Source organism: Neofelis nebulosa, chromosome 7, assembly GCF_028018385.1.
Source record: "Neofelis nebulosa isolate mNeoNeb1 chromosome 7, mNeoNeb1.pri, whole genome shotgun sequence".
Taxonomy (NCBI): domain Eukaryota; kingdom Metazoa; phylum Chordata; class Mammalia; order Carnivora; family Felidae; genus Neofelis; species Neofelis nebulosa.
The window spans coordinates 7,121,557-7,137,361 of NC_080788.1; the positions used below are offsets into that span (position 1 = coordinate 7,121,557).

Sequence of the window (15,805 nt, forward strand, 5' to 3'; positions counted from 1 at the left end):
AAGAATTTTATAGTTTTAGCTCTTATATTTAGGTATTTGATCTATTTTGAGTGAGTTTTTGTAATAAGTGTGATCAGGGAGTCCGACTTCATACTTTTGTGGTTATCCGGTTGTCCTAGAATAATTTGTCGAAAAAATTGCTCTTTCCTCACTGAACTGTCTTGGCACCTTTGTTGAAAATCAATTGATTGTAGATAGACGGATTTGTTTTTGGACGCTTCATTCTATTCCATTGATCTATAGGTCTACCCTTCTGCCAGGACCATGCGGTCTTGATTACTGTAACACATTTTGAAGTTGGGAAGCATGAATCTTCCAACTTTTATTTCCCTGCAAGATTGCTTTAGCTATCCTGGGTTCCATCCATTCCTGTATAATTCTAGGATCAGCTTGTTAATTTCTGCAAAAAGGACAGCTGAAATGTGGATAGGGACGATGTTGAACTTGTACCTCAATTTGGGGAGTGTTAACCATCTTGACAATAGAAGTCTTCCCATTTGTGAACAAGGATGACTTTCTGTTTATTTAGGTCTTTAATTTCTTAGAAAAAAAATTTTTATGTTTATTTTTGGGAGAGAGAGAGAGACCGTATGAACGGGGGGGGGGGGGGGAGACCCAGAATCTGAAGCAGGCTCCAGGCTCTGAGCTGTCAGCACAGAGCCCAACACAAGGCTCGAACCCACGAACCGTGAGATCATGACCTGAGCCAAAGTCCTATGCTTAACCTACTGAGCCACCCAGGCACCCCTGTGGTTTTTGTTTCTGAACAGTTTTAAGAAGGGCCTCCTGCCAGTGGTTAGGTCTAATTCTAGTCCTAACCTAGGTCTCAGCATAGCTGGTAAGGGAGATGTCTGGATTTTTTTTCTTTCTCTTTTAGGCTAATATGACTGGAATTCTATTAAAATTATTTATTTGCGAATATGTAATATTTACATATGATAAAAAAAAGAGTCATTTAGATAAAATGCAATGTAACAAAGGAGTCTCTTCCTATCCTGACCCCCTGGTTTCCTTCCCCTTAAAAAGGGCAACCACTGTGCTCCTGTCCTCGGAGACTGTAGCCGCTTACCTGCTAAGTTGGTGAACAGGTGAACAGGTGAACAGTTGCCCTGGAGACCTTACAGCCTACAAATCCTAGAATCTTTTCTATAGGACCCTTTATAGAAAAAGTTTGCCGCTTCCCTTTTTAGCCTTTTATCATTTCAAAAAATGCTGCTCTGATATGCTAGGACATCTTTGTGTGCATGGCATTATACACATGTGAATCTGGATCAAAAGAATCCTGTAAGTGGAATTGCTAGGTCTCAGGGTCTCCGCGTTGGTCACTTGGATAGGTATTACCAGGCAGCTGTCTGGAGAGGCTGAACCAATTTATAGTGCCTCCCACAACGCATGCTTCGGCCTGTTCTCACAGCCTCGCACTAACAGTGTGCTAATAATTCGACCCTTGCCAATCTGATAAGCAAAATCTGGCACTCACTGTACTTTTAATTTGCATTTTTCTCGTTATGAATAAGGGCTAAGCATCTTTTCTTAAGTCTTAAAAAACGTAACACCAAACAGCTCCCTCTGAGCCTTTCCCTGTCCAGTCGGCTCAGGACTCGGGCCCGGCGGGCCCAGCCCACGAGGGATGCCGGGCGCGGCCCCGGGCAGGAGGCAGGGGCGCGGAACTCCCGGTGCCCCCCCTTCCCTCGCTGGCCGCGGAGCCCCGCCCCGGGTCCGCCTCCCGAGGGCCTGGGCGGAGCACGCGGGCCGGGGGCGGGGCGGCGCTGCCCGATTTATTCCCGTCCGGGAGCCGGAGTGAGAGCCCCGCGGTGTGCACGGCCGAAGCGCCCGGTCCCGCGCCCGCGTCCCCACGGCATGCCGGGCCCCCGCCTGCTGGCCGCGCTCTGCGGCGCGCTCCTCTGCGCCTCGGGACTCTTGGCCTTCTCCGGTGAGTCGATCGCACCGCCCTCTGGCCCTCGCCCCTCCTCTCCGCGCCGCTCGGAAGTTCGCCGCGGCGCCCTCCCTCCACCTCCACTGTTTACAAACTTGGGCAAAGAGCCGGGGCCGTGCGGAGGGGCGACTTCTCCGGCCGCGTCCCGCCCGCCGGCGGGGATGCGCTCGGCCTCTCCTGCGGTCTCGGCGCCCGGGCGTTCTTGGCCAGTGATACAGGCTTGAGAGTTGGGCGGGGACCGGGGACACCGGGTGACAGCCCAACGGTCCCCAGGGATGCGGCTTACACATAACAAAGGAATCTGCCGTGTACGGCCTCTCTCTTCCCATCTGTAAAATGAGGCCATTGAACTGTGCGTGACTTTCGCGCGTCTTCCACCTGGAAGTTTCTAGGACTCTTGTATTGAGAAGACTCGTCCAGCCAAACTTTCCCCGGCAAATCCCTCCCAAGCGCTGGCGGCCGGTCTGTTCATTGGAATTTTGCATCCCCGCTTGTAGGTGTCCGGTCGGATAAGCGAGGGCTGGGGAGGCGGAGGAAGGGCCGGGGCTCTAGGTGGGGCCCCGAAGGGGGCTAAGAGCCCGGGGAGGGACTTGGAGAGGGCTGCCCCCGGGGCTGGTGGCTCCTGACTCCCTCCCGTGGCCTTGGCGTGCTGCTGTATCTTCCTGGCTCCGCCCCTGCCCAGGAGGCCTCCCGCGCACAGCTGGGCCTCCAGGCTGGCCCCGGGGATGCACCATCCCCTTCTCTAGGGGCCCGCACAGCCTCCTCCAGGGCTGGGAAAAGGTGCCCATGGTGGGCGCTCTTCGGGCACCCGCTGCATCGTTTTCTCAAAGAAAGCAAGGGGAAGGGGGGACAAAGCTGAGCCCTAGAGCTGCCTCCCTGTGACAGTCTGACCCCCAGGGCCTGGAGCCTTAGGCTTAAGGGCACTTCAAGCTCCCAAGCCCTTGGGCGCTGGGCGCTGGTGGCTCTCCCAGAAACCGGGAGAGACAGCTGGATCTCGGAAGAGTCTGTTTCTACTCCTCTCTGTCCCCACAAAATGTCCCTGGGGAAATCTCCCAGAAGGCAGGACTCTGAAATCCCAAAGGTAGCTTTGTACAGGGTGACCTGGCTTTTCCCCGGAACGGGGAAGCACCTTGCGTGCTGTGCGCAGGTGAGTCAGGCGATGTGGGGTCAGGGCCACCTTTCACTTTCCTTTTCATCCTAGGGGAACCAGACTGCTTTGCCCTGGAGCAGAAAGGAGAGAGGGGGCGGGGGGGCAGGAGGAGTTGGATTGTGTTGGGACAGGGGCCCAGGATTCTGGCCATTCCCAAGCCTCTGTCTGTGGCAGCGCTTGCAGTCTGCCAGGTCAGGAGGGATTAACCTGCTATTTAAAGCCAGTGACTAATAGCTCATTGGGAGCCGCCTTAAGCTCCCAGGCGGGGGCTGAGGTGGAGCTCTGAGGTGCTCACTAATGCTGATCCCTGTTCCCCTCTGTTCCCTTCTCTGGAGCTGGGCCCAACTCTCTGGCGCTTTGAGATTTCAGGAGGGCCCCCTGGTCTGGGATGGCACGACTCTGTGGGGAGGAAAAGTGATTTCTGATGTTTTACCCCAAATGATGGGGTCGGCTCTTCTGGGATGCCAAGGTCAGCTAGAAGGTCCCCCACCCGCCTGGCTGGCCTGGTGGCTGCACGAATAAGCTCACATCTGTCACCCAGGCCCCCAGCCAGAAGCTGTGAAGACCTCTCCAGCCCTTCTCCTGTGTCAGCGGTGTTTCTCAACGCTGCCCGGCCCCCTCACCCCTTCATCTGACTTCCTCTGTCACTAGGAGGCCTGTGACAGCCTCCTAGATGCTCTCCAGGCCTCTCACCTTACCCACTCCTGTCACATTCCCACCCCGGAGCCAGAGGGGTGTTTGTGTAGCCCCAGGAAACCTGCCTGCCCCGGGGGAGCCCATCCACATGTCTCTGCAGATGGCCTTTTCTCCATTCTCCTTCCCAGGATGGGAAATGGCTTCCCTGCTGCCCCCTCACACTTGAGACTCTGATTCCCCCCTGCCCCGGTAGAAAACGGTGGAAGCTGAAGGAAGGTTAAGAGCCCCTGGTTTGCGCGACGCCAAGTCTGAGCTTGTCAGTCCTAAGGTCCCTGCGGGTCTGGGCCCCTCCCTACCTTTTCAGCTCTGTCTCCCTGTTTCCCACTTACCATGCCCCCCTGTGCTTCTGCTCATCATTAGAACGTTCTTTCCTCACTCCCCGTTCTGGCACACTCCACTCCATCTTTTAGACCCAGCTCACATGTCTGCTGTGCCAAGCTTCCAACTCTGGCAGGAACCACACCTCCAGTGGCCCTTCCTGCAGGCTTCTGTCAGAGCTCCCGAAGCCTCCGCATCACCTAGTGACCGTCCCCCTCTTTCCAGTGGCTCCTTGAAGCCTGGACCACACCTGGGTTCTCTGTCTCAGGAACGCGGCATGCACACAGCAGCTCTCCCCTCGCCCCACCCCAGTATTCACTGAATGAGTCCGGGCTGCCATTGCAGGTGACTTCTGTGACTCTAGCCAGTGCCTGAATGGTGGGACCTGCCTGTTGGGCCGGGACAACACCCCCTTCTACTGCCTCTGCCCTGAAGGCTTCACAGGCATCATCTGCAATGAGACCGAGAAAGGTACCTGCCTGGACAGTGCCCCCCACTCTGCACCTGGCTCCCGGCTGCAGCCCTAGCGGGCAGTGGTCCCCTGCACCTCTCCCGCCGTCAGCCGGCACTTCCCTGGAAACTCCCCATGCCAGTTGGAAAGCTGGATGCTTCCCTCACTTGGACTGATTCGCCTACATATGACCCTTCTCGGCCCCAGGCTGGCCCAGGCTCCTTCAGGCAGATGGGGGAGGGGGGAGGGGGGAGGGGGGAGGGGGAGGGGGAGGGGGGCATGGGGCTGAGTTTGCACAGAGGGTCCTTTTGGGCACCTTCTGCTGCTGTCTCCGTCCCCAGCTCCTTCCTCATCCATTGCCCATCTTACCTGCCTCCTCACCCCTAGGTCCTTGTAACCCAAACCCCTGCTACAATGATGCTGAATGCCAGGTGATCAAGGATGAACACCGGGGGGACATCTTCACCCAGTACTTCTGCAAGTGCCCTCATGGCTATACAGGTGTCCACTGTGAGATCAGTGAGTATCTGGGGGGTGAATGCTCTTATGGGGAGCGGGGGGGGGGATCCTGAGCAGCTCAGGCCACACGCTGGCCTCACTCCCTGCATCAGGGCCTCGTGTGGTAGATGGGGGTTGACAGAGCCTCAGAGTTAGGCCATGTTAGGGGAGTGAGCCGTCCTGTTGTCCCGGGCGAATTCCGGCTCGGCCTTCTGTTCTCCACCACAGGCTAGGCCTGATGTCACTGTAGGGGGCGTGGTGGAGGGGTGGAAAGGGTGGTGGTAACCCTAGAGGTCATGGCAATACCGTTTCCTAGGTCACCGTGAACCAGATACGTAGCATTAGGGTTAAGTCTTGAGAGTTTTCTGCCAAGAGGGGAAAACAAACATTTCTTTTTCTTTTTTGGTTTCTTTATGTGTCTATTTGTGTGTGTGTGTGTGTGTGTGTGTGTGTGTGTGTGTGTGTGTGTGTATGTGTGTGTGTGTGAGAGAGAGAGAGAGAGAGAGAGAGAGAGAGAGAGAGAGAGAGAGAGACAGACAGTGTGAGTGGGGGAGGGGCAGAGAGAGAGAGAGGGAGACACAGAATCGGAAGCAGGCTCCAGGCTCTGAGCTGTCAGCACAGAGCCCGACGCAGGGCTCGAACCCACAGACCATGAGATCACGACCTGAGCCGAAGTCAGATGCTTAACCAGCTGAGCCACCCAGGCACCCCAGCAAACACATTTCTTAATCTTCAGGCCCAGCAGCTCAGGAAGTAAGGCTTGGGCCTTAGAGTCTGATAGGTCCTGGCCCAAGTTTGACTGTGGCCTCATCACAGAGCTCAGGGAGGAGGGAGAGGCCTGGGCAGGCTGGGCTGTCCCCTCATGGTCAGGCGGTCAGAGGCCTGGCGTTTGCAGAGGGGCTGACCTGCCGGGCCTGCTTGGTTATCCACTCAGCCACAGAATGGCCCTGGGTGGGTGCCCAGCCTGCAGTGCTGGCGGTGGCTGTCCACGCGTCCTCCCTCCTGGCCTAGCTGGAGTCCCTCCCACCAAGCTGGGACTCTTCCTCTCCTGCTGGGGGTGGGGGAGTCCACTTCTTAGGGATGTCCGGTTTCTTTGGTCTGGTGGGCCTGTCACTAAGCGTCTTGGACAGGGGCAGGTGGTTCTCCTTCAGGCAGATGTGGGGATATTCTGAGGTTCGCTGACCGGCAGGAGGAGGAGGAGGAGGAGGAGGATGGGGTGCTGGGCCAGTTGGGGGGTGCGGGGCCTGGAGGAGAGCAGGCAAGTGCCTTCAATTCCATTCACCTTAGAGGAGGTGGCACCCAGGGGCTGTCCCTGGGTCTGTGGGCTGAGGCTAAGGTCTTTGAGATCCTGGGTGGAGGAATGTGTGTGCGTGTGTGCATCCGTGTGTGCATGCGTGGTGGGGGGGTCGCTAAGGCAGACAGAGCCCTGGGTGGGGTCAGGTGTGCCCACTAATTACCGTGCTGGGAGCCAAGGTAACCATGGGTGTACCTGAATTGGAATTACGCACACCTAACCTCCTGCTTCGTGGCCTGGGGTCTGCCCCAGGTTGGACACGGCAGCTCCTGGGGCAGAGGCAGGAGAGAACCACAAAGGCAGGGGAGACCCCCAGGGGCCGTCGCAGCCCCTCCTTGTTGGTCAGGTGGTAGGTTTTCTTGGAGCCCACAAGGACCCCACAGGCCCAAAGAATGCACGTTTGGGTCCCTTAGAGTGTGAACATGTGGGGTGTGAGGACAGACCTGGGTGCAAATCCCTGCTCAACATCCCTCCCTCCCCCCCAGCTCTGATTTTGGCTGCCTGGTCTCACTTTCCTGTGAGAGTGTCATAGCACTGAGCTCAGCATGAACCTGGGGTGTTGTAGCAAGAGTAGGTCTGTCCCTGGCTTCTCTGTTTGGGGGATAAGAGGGGCCCGGCCCCCTTGGACCACATCCCTGGGATAATGGTGAAGGTGACAGCCCCTTGGCTGGGAGCAACTTCGCAGATGGCTGGGTCACGACCAGTAGTTGGAAGGCGCGAAGAACAGGAGAGAAAACAGAATGGCATTCATGCCCCACCCAGAAAGTCCTGCCAGTGGGATTGTAGAAAAGTCCAGGCAGATTTGTTTACTGCTTTGTGTGCAAAACAGGTACTGTTCCCTGCCACCTGACGTGCCTGCCTCCCAAAGCCATCCTGGGGGAGCCAGGGGTGGGGCTGGACCAGGTGGGCCTCCTGGTGGGCTGGGGACCCTGAAGGAGAGCAGGCCATACTGGTCTTCTCTCCTGCTGGTCCAGTCCCTGCCTGCCCCCCACTCCCCCATAGTTGCTGCTAGATGCCCCGTAAAGACAAGACCACCTACCACAGCCTTGCAGGAGATTCTGGAGATGCCACGAGTGCCGGCCTGACCTGGAACCTTCTGGCAGCCCTGGCTCCCCACGCCCCCACCCCCGCCAAGCGTCCGGCCCACCCTCTTCTTCACCGTGCACCTTTCTCGGGCCCTCGTAGTCCTTTCCGGGTCTCTGCTCTGAGTCTCAGCGGAGGCCACACTGTGTTGTTTTCTGGTCCTCTGGGGCTCGGGTGGCCGCCTGACAGCCACGTCCCCCTCTCCCCGCCCCCCCGTAGCCTGCGCCATGCCGCTGGGCATGGAGACGGGTGCCATTTCCGACTCGCAGATCTCTGCCTCGTCTGTGTACTTGGGCTTCATGGGTTTACAGCGCTGGGCCCCAGAGCTGGCCCGCCTGCACCGCACGGGCATTGTCAACGCTTGGACAGCCAGCAACTATGACAAGAATCCCTGGATCCAGGTACAGAAAGAATGGCTCTAGGGTGGACAGAGTCACATGAGGGGACAGGGTGAGATGAGGATGTCTGCATGGGGGGGGGTGGGGGGTCACCACGCTGGGGTCATAACCAGGGTCCAGGTAGCAAGGCAGTGGTTCCCACAGGTGAAGTATCTGTAAGTGGAGGGCAGCCTGGGGGTGGAGGTGGGGGTGGGGGTGGGGGTGGGGGTGGGGGTGGGGGTGGGGGCGGGGGCGGGCTGGACGAGGAGGAGCAGACCCCAGGCTGTGGAGGGGCTGTTTGCACTGGGTGAAGCCTTTGGGGCCTCGTCCCTCTTTGGGTGCCCCTCTGAGCACTGGGCCCAAAGCTCTGAGAGGCCCAGATGAGAAGGTCCCCACTCCTTTGTCCTGCTTGGTTGCTCCCACTCTGGGTGGGGGGAGCAGAGAGAGCATAAAGAAGCCGGGAGATAAGGGTACTGTCGTCTCCGCCTTGGGTACAGGTGAACCTGGTACGGAAGATGTGGGTGACGGGCGTGGTGACACAGGGTGCCAGCCGAGCAAGCAATGCCGAGTACCTGAAGACTTTCAAGGTGGCCTACAGTGTCAACGGACGCAAGTTCCAGTTTATCCAGAGCGCAGAGGGGTCAGGAGACAAGGTGAGGGCTGTGGTCTGCACCCCCTGGGGCTCCAGAGCTGTTTGAGGGTTCCCAGTGAAGTGAGTGTACCCTGGATGATTGATTAGCCATGAGGTGGGTCTGCCGTTGCTCCTTGGTTCCCAGATATTGGGAAACCTGGATTATGCCCAGGTTCTGTGGTTACAATACCTTCCCCCCCCCCCCCCCCCCCCCCCCATTTTACAGGTGAGAATAAGGAGAGTCAGAAAGGTTCAATGTGACTTGTTGAGGATGGCTGGAGTGGTGGAGGTGGGATGCATTCTGAGCCTTCAGGGCCACCATGGGCAGTTGTGCAGGTTGTACATTGCTCGAGGATGTCATTATGAAGCGAACACCGTTCAGAATGTAGACATGTTTGTATACTTCTGTCTGTGGGGAAATTATTATAATAAAGTGTCTTGAGACAGGAGTGCCTTTTTCTAATTTGCAGAGGCACCCTAGGGATTCCAGGTGGCCCTGTGTGAAAGACCAGGGTTTCTGCCCAGGCCCCATGATGACCAAGAAAGGTGGGGGAGAAGGGGAACCTGTGTTGAGAGCTGTGGGTGGCCAGAGGAAGAGCTGACCCCCTGCCGGCTCTGCTCAGCCCCACCTCTGCCTCCCAGGGCTGAAGAGGAAGGTGAGGCAAGCCCAGAAAGGTGGACTGCCCCCACCGACCCATCCTTCCCATCTTCTTTCCCCCTAGCTGTTTGTGGGTAATACAGACAACAGCGGCCTGAAGGTCAACCTGTTTGACTTCCCTCTGGAGGTGCAGTATGTGCGGCTGGTGCCCATCATCTGCCACCGGGGCTGTACCCTCCGCTTCGAGCTCCTTGGATGCGAGTTGAATGGTGAGTGCTGGGGGCTGTGGTCAATGCTCAGAGATGGCCTTCCCTGCTCCGTCTTTTCTCAGCCAGGATGAGCTGGGTAGGGCGGCACAAGGCCCGGGGACCCGGGCTCACACAGGAGATGCGCACTAGACGGGTCACCGGGCCCTCGGCGGTCTCGCCTAAGTGTCTGCTATCTGCCAACCCTGGGCGTCTTGGTTGGTTAGAGAGAGAAAAAAAAAAAAAAAAAAAAAGACCACTTCAGTTTTCAAAGGGCTTTCACTTCGGGGCGCCTGGGTGGCGCAGTCGGTTAAGCGTCCGACTTCAGCCAGGTCACGATCTCACGGTCCGTGAGTTCGAGCCCCGCGTCAGGCTCTGGGCTGATGGCTCAGAGCCTGGAGCCTGTTTCCGATCCTGTGTCTCCCTCTCTCTCTGTCCCTCCCCCGTTCATGCTCTGTCTCTCTGTCCCAAAAATAAATAAACGTTGAAAAAAAAAAAAAAAAACAAAAAAACAAAAAAACAAAAAACAAAGGGCTTTCACTTCTTCTGATTGGTTCCTTGAACTTCTAGACCACATAGCACTAGTTTTTCCGATGTTGGCTCCATGAGGGCAGGAAGTCTGTTTTGTTCTCTGTATTCCCAGGGCCTGGATCATAGATGTTCAGTAAACATTTAAAAAAATGTGGGTGGGGGGGCGGGGGGTGGCGCCTGTGTGGCTAGTTGGTTAAGCGTCCGACTTCGGCTCAGGTCGGGATCTCCCAGTCTGGGAGTTTGAGCCCCGTGTCGGGCTCTGTGCTGACAGCTCGGAGCCTGGAGCCTGCTTTGGATTCTGGGTCTCCCTCTCTCTCTGCCCCTTCCCTGTTCTGTCACTCTCGCTCAAAAATAAGTAAAACATTTAATGTTTTACTTATTTTTGAGAGAGCGTGAGTGGGGGAGGGGCAGACTGAGAGGGAGAGAGAGAATCCAGGTCTGAGCCGTCAGTGTCAAAGCCCAGTGTGGGGCTCAAACTCACAAACTGCAGGATCATGACCCGAGCCACCCAAGTGCTTCTGTTCATTTAATGAACTAGTGAATGAATAAGGAAAGTGAGGCCCAGATAAATTATCTGTCAAGGGCTCACAGGCTGGTAGGGATTAAAACTTGGTCTAGATCCCTGGGCTTTTGACACCCACCCACCTAGTGGTCCCTGCCCCCCCCCCCCCCCCCCCCCCATCTCCTGTACTCATCATTCAGGAGAAACATGGAGGCTTCTAGGGACATAGGGCTGGAGCTGGTGCTTTCTGCTGCCCTTTCCAGAGATATTGCCAGGTGGAGGTACGGGGGGCACCAGAAAGGGACAGGTTTCTGATGAGCAGGAAAAATTGATGTCTGGACCCCCCAGGCTGCAGGGGTTGGGGTGCTTGCTGAGGTCTGGGTATTTCCCCCTCTTTGCAGCTACAGCGCCACCTGCTGGCCATTGGTGGAACTGTAAGGCTCGCTAGGCTCCTCTGCCTTTCTGGTCTTACCCCAGACCCACCCTTTTAAAGTATGAACTTAAGTCATCACGCGTTCCCAGTCACAGGGTCATTGCCTTTTTGAGCCTTCTTGTTTAAATGGGGAGTTAAGACAATCTTCTGATAAAAGGAAACGTAGGCTATTGCTACCAGACAGGGCTGGGGGCTCTGCAGCCTTTGGCTATTAAAGTTGCCTGCAAGGTCCTATCCCAGATGGCTCCCTCCTAGGCCAAGAGAGGGTAAGCCTGGCAAGCTGTGGAAGCTGGCCTGTCTGCTCTCCTCGAGGTCTAGTTCTCCTTTCCCTAGTCGGCATTCCAGTGGGCTGGAATGTTGGTGTGTGCAGGTGTGTGTACCTGTGTGCACATGTGTGGCCCTGAGGCCTGGGCATGAGGATTGCCCTGTCGGGATGGTTTTTGAATGGAGGTTTGCATGACAGAGCAAGCCACGTGAAGAATGTGGAAAGAGCATTCCGGGCAGGTAGGGAGCTGGCAGGTGCAAAGGCCCGGGGGCATGTTTAAGGATTAAAGGCAGGCCAGTGGGGCTGGAGCCTAGAGAGTGAGGGGCAGCTTATTGGGTGGGGAGGCTGGAGAGGTGGATGGAGAGAGGTCTCAGACAACTTAGGGGCTGTATGGATCATTTTAATGATCCGGGTCTGTATGCTCAGAACAAGGGGCAGCCATGTGGGGGTAAGGGGAGTGCTAATAGGACATGACTGGAGTGTGTCTAGAAGGGATCCCCTAGGTTGTATGGGGAGAATGAAGGCAGAGGGCCATTGTGTGTGAGGGGAGCCCCGTGGGAAGAGATGGGGGGAAGATGGCTTGGATCAGGTTGTAGACTCATTGGGTTGGGTGGGTGACAGTCCTCTGCTCATAAAGTGCCCTCCGTGGACCCAGTAGGAGCATCACCTGGGAGCTTGTAGAAATGTGGGTGCCAGTCCGCCCTAGCCCTGCGGAAACAGTCTTCATTTTAACAAGATCCCGGGTTGATGCAGGAGGAACACTTCTCTGGGGGGGAGGGGGGCCTTCCCAGGGTCAGTGACAGAGCAGAGAGTCTGGGCCCTTGGCTCAGGGCCCCTCCCAACTGCATTTTCCTCGGAGGGCTGTTTGACTTCCTCAGGACGCCCAGAGGTGAGAGGGCGTGAATGGCAGGGAAGCAGTTTTGTAGGAGGGTCCACCTTGAGCATAGGATGCCAACCCGGCATCCTCTGCAAAGCCGCCCCGGGCCTTGGCCTGGGAACGACCCGCTTCCAGCCCTGAGGGCTCTCTTTGTGGGAGGAGCATGGGGGTCCCCTGGGGCACCACCGTCAGGAGGAGATGTTGCGTTAGCAGGTGTGGGCACACCTGGGAAGCAAAGGTCTTTTTAAAATATATTACTTCCATTTCTTTTTTTAAGTTTATTTTTGAGAGAGAGAGAGAGAGAGAGAGAGAGAGAGAGAGAGAGAGAGAGAGAGAACGAACAGAGGTTCCGAAGAGGGCTCTGCGCTGATAGCAGAGAGCCTGACACGGGGCTCGAACTCACGAACTGTGAGATCATGACCTGAGCGGAAGTTGACTGACGCTCAACCGACTGAGCCACCCAGGCGCCCCAGGAGGCAAATGTCTTCAGTGGCAAATGTGCAAGTGTCTGGGGAGACAGGGATGTAAAGAGCCATATACCTGCTTCCAGTTGGAGGCGTGGCTTTCCAGACCCACTTCCCCCCACCCCCAAATTCCCCACGAGGACTGACTGGAGTAAGGATTGTGCCAGGTGTGACACACGCCCATCCTTCTCTTTGGGGGAGGGGGGTGGTTATCTTCTGCCCGTCCCTAACTGCTACCGCCACCTGCAGGTGCAGAGGAGTAGTGCAGTGCCGCTGGGCGCACCGCGGAGCCCGGGTGCTGAGGCCCCCAGTGTTGGGTGTGGGAAGGCCCCCTGGTGGACACTCAGGGAGGGGCTGCTGGGGCAGGATACAGGATCCACCGTGAGCCCCAGGAGTTAGGACTTCTGTGACTGCCACCTGCTGGAGGGGGATAGTGTTGTCCCGTCCATCACTGGGTCGCCAGCAGGCCGGCCTTCCTGGCTCTGCCAAGGGGTGTGGATGGTGGCAATGATGGCACAGAGTGGTGTGGTGATGAGTTTGCGTGTGTGTGTGTGTGTGTGTGTGTGTGTGTGTGTGTGTGTGTGTGTGTCGTGGGCACAGTGCTTAATGACTCAGCTTCAGTTTCATTCATTCATTAGAACGGGGTTGCTGATAGCGGCTTTCAGGTTTTTCGTGGTAGATCGAATGACAGACGTGAGCGCTGGATGGAGATGCCAGCTGCTGAGGTTCTTGACCACAGTTGCAGGCCTCAGCCTCCTAGACAACAGCTGTACCGTAGGAGTGACAGAGGCAGTGCTGAGTCCAAAGGAGGGACAAGTCCCGCCCAAGTGAGGTGGTCAGGGCAGGCTTCTTGGAGGAGGGGTCTCATGAGGCAGGCGTTAGAGGAGGGAAGGGAGGTCGTGTCAGGGCCTGCCCTCGTGTAGATGGGAAAGGTGGTGGGTCCTCTGAAGGGCAAGTGAGGGCAGGACTGGGTATGGAGGGCACAGCTGGCAGAGGTGAGCGGGCAAGGTGGGCAGAGAGAAAGTTGGCTCTCAAAGGTGGAAGGGGCTTCCCTCTGTCCAAGAGGATGCCAGGGGCCAGTCGGGACCCCCGGAGTTCCTCCCCTGGTCTTCTCTTGCTCACACTTGTGGGAGGCTGTGGATGCTGACCTGGGTGGCAAACCCCTTTGCCGGCAGGATGTGCTGAACCCCTGGGCATGAAGGACAACACCATCCCCGACAGGCAGATCACGGCCTCCAGCATCTACAAGACCTGGGGCCTGAATGCCTTCAGCTGGTATCCCTTTTACGCGAGGCTGGACAAGCAGGGCAAGTTCAACGCCTGGACCGCCCAGACCAATGATGCCTCTGAGTGGCTGCAGGTGGGTCAGGATGCAGGGCAAGGGCAAGGGCAAGGGCAAGGGCAAGGGCTGGAGTTGGGCTGCTGATCATTGACCCCCCCCCCCCACCCCAGGCTTCTGCTCCCCAAGAGGGAGGGTCTGAAAAAGCCTTGTTTTCCTTCTGCTTTGTTCTTTTTTCTCCCACATGCCCTACCTTCTGATTCTGCAATTCCAGAGGGGGAGGGTGGGGGAGTTCAGGGCTATTTCCACGAAGGCCCCAAGCCCCAGGCACAGAAAGGACGTGTGTGTGTGTGTGTGTGTGTGTGTGTGTGTGTGTGTGTGTGTGTGTGTGAGTGAGAGAGAGAGAGAGAGAGAGAGAGAGAGAGAGAGAGAGAGTCGGGCCATCTCCACCAGCTGCTCCAGGGTGACAAGGCTGAGCCCATGGACAGTAGGGGACAGAGGAGGGCCATCTGACCCAGGCAGGCTCACCCCAGGATTTCTCTGACTTGGCGTGTGAGGACACACTGTGGGGCAGCCCTTGGATTTCAGGAGATTGGGAAGCATGAGGGTCACAGAAAACCAGACTGTCTGCTCACTTTATAGACGAGGAAACAGTCCTGGCAGGGCGAGGATTTGCCTGGGCCTCACCTGCTGCCACCCGGGCATTGGGACTGCCTGTCCGGGTACAGAAGGCAGGCTCCCCAGGGTGGGCAGGGACGGGGGGGGGGGGGTGGGGGCGGGGAGGGGAGGACAGGGACTTTGTCTCTAGGTCCCAAGGAGCCATTAGCCTGCACAGCCAGGTTCTACGAGGAGCTGCCTGCATCTGGACGCCCTTGGGATTAAGGCCAGGCTGTGGACAGCCCTGCAGGGCACCCAGGAACCGGCCGTGGACTCTCCTGTCCTTGTTCTCATTGTACTGAGGGGTGGGGTGGGGAGGATGGGCTACGGGTTGGCCAAGGCCCCCGCTCTGAAACGTAGCTTCACTGCAGCGATGCGTCTAACCGTGTCTGGCAAAGTAGGTGGTAGGATTTATGCCCATTTAATAGATGGGGTAACTGAGGTTGTGCCAAATGAAATCGCTTTCCCGAAACTAGAAGTCATGCCCCAGCATGTCTGCCTGTTTCCACCTTCTGGGAGAATGGTCTAAATGAAGAAAATGTGCTTCATTTTTCCTGTAGGTTGACTTGGGCACCCAGAGGCAAGTGACGGGCATCATTACCCAGGGGGCCCGAGACTTTGGCCACATCCAATATGTGGCAGCCTACAAGGTGGCCTACAGTAACAACAGCATGAACTGGACCGAGTACAGGGACCAGGGGGCCTTGGACAGCAAGGTGAGTGTCCGTCCGGCTGACCCTCTGTCACCCCTCTGGGGTGGGGGGACCCTCTGAGTCTGGCCTGAGGCTCGGGTGGGGGCTGGCCCCCCTGACCACCCCCTCTCCCCCCTCCAGATCTTCCCTGGCAACTTGGACAACAATTCCCACAAGAAGAACATGTTTGAGATGCCCTTCCTGGCTCGCTTCGTGCGCGTCCTGCCCGTAGCCTGGCACAACCGCATCACCCTGCGTGTGGAGCTGCTGGGCTGCTAGCGGTAGGCCCGGCCTGCGCCACCTGAAGGGCCGCGGGGCACCTGCCCTCACCTCGTCCTCCTGGCCTTCTGTTGGCCTGTGGCCTTCTGCACCCCACCTCCTGATTGTAGGTGACAGGGGAAGGGGAGAGGCAGGGGTTTCAGTCACCTCCCCTCTCCCCTCCTTCCCCTCCCCCTCCCCCCCTGGCCCTGGTGCCCTGCCCTCACGCCGTCTCATTTTCTTAGACACCATGGGAGTGGAGTAGGTCTGGGATGGAGAGGGAAGGGCGAAGTAGGGAGTCAGGGTTACCCGCACCCCTCGGATCCCTGGTTCTAGTCTGTTTTCCCCGCACTCTCTCCCACACCCCGCGTTCCCACGGCCCTGGAGGAAGGCCCTGAGGCGCCAGGCTGGAGATAACGGTCTCCTGTCCCTCAGCCTGATGCTGCCACCCTCCTGCTGCCACCTAGCCCTCCTCCCACGTGCCCCTTCTCTCCCTGGAAGCCCGCCCCTCTTGACACTTGTCCTGAAGCCTGAGAAGAAACAAAAGGGGGGGAGTGGGAGGGGCGGGCT

The 15,805-nt window shown here is 57.5% G+C and overlaps 1 protein-coding gene across 2 annotated transcripts; it reads left to right on the plus strand.

Annotated features, from left to right (window-relative positions):
* The first annotated feature begins 1,770 nt into the window (after positions 1-1,770).
* On the plus strand, positions 1,771-15,802 carry MFGE8 (milk fat globule EGF and factor V/VIII domain containing). Of its 2 annotated transcripts, XM_058736623.1 has the most exons (9): positions 1,771-1,933; positions 4,446-4,571; positions 4,939-5,070; positions 7,646-7,827; positions 8,301-8,456; positions 9,157-9,301; positions 13,525-13,709; positions 14,846-15,001; positions 15,119-15,802. In XM_058736623.1, exons 1-9 carry the CDS (start codon positions 1,861-1,863, stop codon positions 15,254-15,256), a joined length of 1,293 nt encoding a protein of 430 aa, XP_058592606.1. In that variant the 5' UTR covers positions 1,771-1,860; the 3' UTR covers positions 15,257-15,802. The 2 variants fall into 2 exon arrangements, with proteins under 2 accessions (XP_058592606.1, XP_058592607.1); XM_058736624.1 differs by lacking the exon at positions 4,446-4,571 and having other exon boundaries at positions 15,119-15,801.
* Positions 15,803-15,805: the final 3 nt, after the last annotated feature.

Coding starts and splice junctions, on each gene's coding strand:
- MFGE8 (XM_058736623.1), top strand. CDS start 1,861: ATGCCGGGCCCCCGCCTGCTGGCCGCGCTCTGCGGCGCGCTCCTCTGC. Junction 1,934..4,445: donor GGGACTCTTGGCCTTCTCCG/GTGAGTCGATCG, acceptor CTGCCATTGCAG/GTGACTTCTGTGACTCTAGC. Junction 13,710..14,845: donor ATGCCTCTGAGTGGCTGCAG/GTGGGTCAGGAT, acceptor TTTTTCCTGTAG/GTTGACTTGGGCACCCAGAG.